Consider the following 4,709-nt stretch of genomic DNA (forward strand, 5'->3'; position numbering starts at 1 on the left):
GATTAATGCCCTGCACAAGACACAGGAGGGCTTCCACGGTGCTGTGAGGTGAAGGGACTCTGACATCAGAGGAGCCAGGCACGGTCCCTCAGGGACACACAGACAGGACCTGATGGCAGAGGAGCCAGGCGCTGTCCCCTGACGCCTGGCCAGGGCGAGTGTCCTGCTGAGCCTCCTGCACATGGTCTCTGTGCTGGCACAAGCCCTGATCCCGTCTCCCTTGGCAGCTGGAGTCAGCAAACTCCTAGGTCAGGCTGAAGTGCATTCAGGAAGGTCTGGCCCCTCAGGACCAAATCAATGGGGGGAAAATATCCTCAGGTTAGGACTGGAAACAAACAAAAAAACTAGTTCATGATAAACAGGGTGTTTCCAATAAGTGGAAGAACCTAGACTGAAAATGGGCGCTGAAAGAACACCTGCCCTACGCTATACAACACGAAGAAATGCCAGACAAGTAAAACAGCTAAGAAAAAACCCAAAGAAACTAGGAAACAAAAATACTTGTATAACCTACCTATGTATGATATAGAGCCTAGAACAGGAATAAAAATAAGTAAATCCTAAAACTTATTTTTTTTACTCCTCACCAGACAATATTTTTTCCATTGATTTTTTAGAGAGTGTAAGGGAGGGGGAGAGACAGAGAGAGAAACATCGGTGGGGGATCAAACCTGCAGCCCAGACAGGTGCCCTGGACCTGGAATCAAACCTGCAGCCCAGACAAGTGCCCTGGACCTGGAATCAAACCTGCAGCCCTTTGGGGCAAGGCCAACACTCTAGCCACTGAGCGCACCAGCCAGGGCTTAAAGGATTTTACACAGCAATTTGTTGCTACCACTTTCAGCTTACATCTTGGTTGATTCTCAGGTTCCATTTCTATAAATCCTACCTATAAGAAAAACCAACCTGAATGTGCCAAAAAATAAAATGTATACAAGGAATTTTTTTCCAACAACTTGAATGTCCATCAAGAGAAAAATTAAATATGAACTATACTGCATCTTTTAAAATGAAGTAGACCTGTATTAAGAACAACCCAAAATATAAACATATACAAATGTCCCTCGACTTAGGGATGGGTTATGTCCCAATAAACCCATCCTAAGTTGAAAATATCCTAACTTGAAAATGCAGTTAACCCAGCCTACCTTAAACACACTCAGAACACTTCCATTAGCCCACAGCGGGGCAAAATCATCTAACACGGGTGGGGAACATCTGGCCCACGGGCCTTATCATTTAGTCTGGCCCTGTCAAGGCATTAGGGGTGAGTTCATCAAATGTTTGACCAAATATAGCAGGCTAGTTTTTAAGTGGATAATTTTGTATGGCCTGAGAATGATGTTATAAATATCTAAATGGTCCCTGGCAGAAAAAAGGTTCCCCACTCCTGATCTAACACAAAGCCTGCTTGATAATAGTGTTGAACATCTTAAATTGTTAAATACTATACTGAAAGCACCACCATAAAGTTAAAAACTTATTTCAAACTATAGTTGAGTAGGGGACAGTATTCATATACATATATGTAAACATAAAAAGGAAAGGCTGGTGTGGTTCAGTGATTGGAGCAGCGGTCGCCAACTGGTGGTCTGTGGATTAGAGTGTCTTGAGGGTTCGATTCCTGGTCAAGGGCACCCACCTGGGTTGCAGTTCACTCCCCACCCCTGGATAGGGCGTATGTGGGAGGCAACCAGTTGATGTCTCCCTCCCTCTCTCTCTGAAAAGCAATGGAAAGAATATCCTCAGGTGAGAATTAATAAAATAAAAAAAAAAGCCTGGCCAGGGACACATACCAGTTAGTGGTGGTTACATGAGGGGAGAGCAGTCGACAATGAGTGGAACCAACCGACCACCAGCACCAGGTTCACGTTCAACCAAGCAGCACACCCTGACCCTGAGGCGCGAGGAAAAGGCAGCGTGTCTGCAGACACTCACCCCAGCACCCCACCCGGTTCCCTGTGCAGTCAGCCCATTCCCTGCCAGGACTCCCGCGTGCCTGGCTCTCACCTGAAAAGGTGTCTTGAGGAATTCCTCTCTCCACCGACCAGAGCTCTTCCTCCTCCTCTAACCGAGACACCACCTCTGGCTTGGAAAGCTGATATTCTGCCCAAGGGAAGAGAGACAGGACTTGGGGGTCTGTGTTCGGAAGAAAATGCTTTCCTGCTGTGGCACCTGGGCTCCTAGAAAGTGCCTTTGGTCTAGGGCAGTGATGATAACCCGCCCACCGCCTGTGTCTGCTGCTGCTTGCTGTCCGGGACTCCCTTGCTGGTAAAGCTGGCAGTAGACCCAGTTCTGGCCAGCAAGTCATCAAGGGAAGTGTGTCAGAGGGGCCACAGGGCTTTTTCTCTTTTGCTAAATACAACAGCTGTGAAAACAGCACCAGCCGGGGCTGCCCATCCCCTTCGTCCTGCTTTTTAACAGGAAAGTGATGCGTGGAGTCATGATGCAGTTACCCAGTTACCGACCTGAGAGTGGAAATGTTCACCCTAACCCCAGAGATGGAAGGGGTCGGGGTCTGGGACGCCACCCCTGAGCTGCTGGACGCGGACACGATGCCCCCTGGAATTCAAGGCCTCTGAGGGGTGGGCTAGGTGACGCTTGCTTCCGAAGTCACAGGTGGAGATGCCCTTTACCCAGGGGTACAAAATAAAGCCCTCTCCCCCAAGCTCCGGGCCTTGACTCTTGCACTCTGACCCCTGCAGCCTGAGCCCAAGCAGACACACACATGTCAGCGGCACCACAATCGAGCAGCAAAGCGCACATCTTTATGGACACGGAGGCCGGGCTTACCCACGGAGGCCAGGTTCCTGTAGTTCTCCAGCACCACCTGTCTGTACAGGGACTTCTGCTCAGGGTCCAGCAGTTCCCACTCCTCCAGGTCAAAACCCAGGCTCACATCTTCAAAAGCCACCGGTTCCTAAAAGCCACAGGTTCCTGTTCAGCTGGGGGGTGTCACCTTTCCGAGTGACAGGACGATGTGGGGGCGATGAGGCCGGGCAGGCACAGGCTACCAGAGGACAGGAGAGGGTGCCCGGGGTCTCATCGGGTGTTCCTGCGTCCGCCTGACTCTGAGCAATCCCAAGCTGGGCTTCACTCAGGCCACGCGGCTGAAGAGGGTTCTTGATGTTCTTAAAGCCCGGTGGTTCTCAACCTTGGCTGCACTTTAGAATCACCTGGGAATCCTTCTAAGATCCTGATTTCTGGGCCTCATCCTCCGGAAATTCTGTTTCTTTGTAATGGGGCGGGGCCACAACATTAGGAACAAAGAAACAGAATTTCAGGAGGATGAGGCCCAGAAATCAGGATTTTAAAACGATTCCCAGGTGATTCTAATGTGCAGCCAAGGTTGAGAACCACTGTTAAAGCCTCCCCATTCCTTATGAATCTAGGGTTTCCAACACTGGTGTCAGGGTGTCTGTCTCCTCCTAGGGGAGTCCCTGCGCTGAATCCTGGCACCCCAGCCTGCAGCCCCCACCCCCTGCCCGCACTGCTTCTACTTCCTTCAACTCCCAAGGAGCCACCTTTCCTAGTGGCCCAGCTCATGTCACCTCTAGCTTTGCTGCTAGCCTGGCTGTTGAAATCTAAAAACGAGTGTGATCGGCTTGGTGGGCGTGGCTCAGTGGTCGAGCATCAACCCATAAACCAGGAGGTCAAGGTTGGATTTCTGGTGGGGGCACACTCCGGGGTTTCAGGCTCCATCCCCAGTGCAGGGCGTCAGGAAGCAGCCGATCCATGATTCTCACTCATCACTGATGTTTCCATCTCCTTCCCTCTCCCTCCCTCTCTGAAATCAATACAAATATTTTTAAGAAAATAAAAATTAAATATGAAAAATATAAATAAGTAGGAGTGTGGTTGGCCTGGCCTGTGTGGCTCAGTGGTTGTGCATTGTCCCAGGAACCAAGCGGTCAGGGTTCCATTCCTGGGGGTTTCGGCCCGATCCCCAGCAGGGGGCGTGCAGGAGGCAGCCCACCCCTGGTTCTCTCTTATCTCTGACGTTTCTATCTCTTCCCCTCTTCCTCCCTCTCTGAAATGAAGAAAAATGTACTTAAAAATGTGTACAGTGGGGCCTTGACTTACGAGTTTAATTCGTTCCGAGACCAAGCTCGTTAAGGAGAGCATTAAGGAGCTCGTTAACTCAAATGACTCTATCAACTCAATGCAAAAAAATCGGCCGAGAGACAACTGGCATCTCAAAAAACTCGTTAGTCGGGACACTCGTAAGTCAGGGCCCCACTGTATATTAAAACATATATATGCCCTAGCTCAGTGGTCGGCAAACTCATTAGTCAACAGAGCCAAATATCAACACTACAACGATTGAAATCTCTTTTGAGAGCCAAATTTTTTAAACTTAAACTATATAGGTAGGTACATTGTTATTAACTTAATTAGGGTACTCTCTCTCTCCCCCTCTCCCTTCCTCTATAAAATCAATAAAATATATTAAATAAAACCACAAAAAAACCCCATACACACACAACCCCCGCCCCCCACACACACACATATACTAGAGGCCTGATGCACGAAATTCGTGCAAGGGGCTTGGCCCCTGGCAGCCCCAGCTTCGTCGGGAAGGTCGTCTGGAAGGACATCTGGAAGGCCATCCGGCTGTCCAGTCTAATTAGCATATTATGCTTTTATTATTATAGATTATTATTATTATAGATGTATTAGAACCCCAGTTAGGGACCTCAACAGTAACA

The 4,709-nt window shown here is 49.1% G+C and overlaps 1 protein-coding gene across 1 annotated transcript in view; it reads right to left on the reverse strand.

The window, feature by feature from the left end:
• Nucleotides 1-298: 298 nt before the first annotated feature.
• Nucleotides 299-4,709, reverse strand: part of LOC102260350 (neurotrophin receptor-interacting factor homolog) — a 21,867-nt gene continuing 17,456 nt past the window's right edge. The window contains exons 2-4 of the mRNA XM_014543584.1: nucleotides 2,794-2,920; nucleotides 2,011-2,106; nucleotides 299-325 (exon numbers count right to left, since the gene is read on the reverse strand). Coding sequence (XP_014399070.1) covers nucleotides 315-325; nucleotides 2,011-2,106; nucleotides 2,794-2,920 — 234 coding nt within the window. The 3' untranslated portion in view covers nucleotides 299-314. The remainder of the gene's footprint in view (nucleotides 326-2,010; nucleotides 2,107-2,793; nucleotides 2,921-4,709) is intronic.

Source organism: Myotis brandtii, unplaced genomic scaffold (genome assembly GCF_000412655.1).
Source record: "Myotis brandtii unplaced genomic scaffold, ASM41265v1 scaffold1094, whole genome shotgun sequence".
NCBI classification, from domain to species: Eukaryota; Metazoa; Chordata; class Mammalia; order Chiroptera; family Vespertilionidae; genus Myotis; species Myotis brandtii.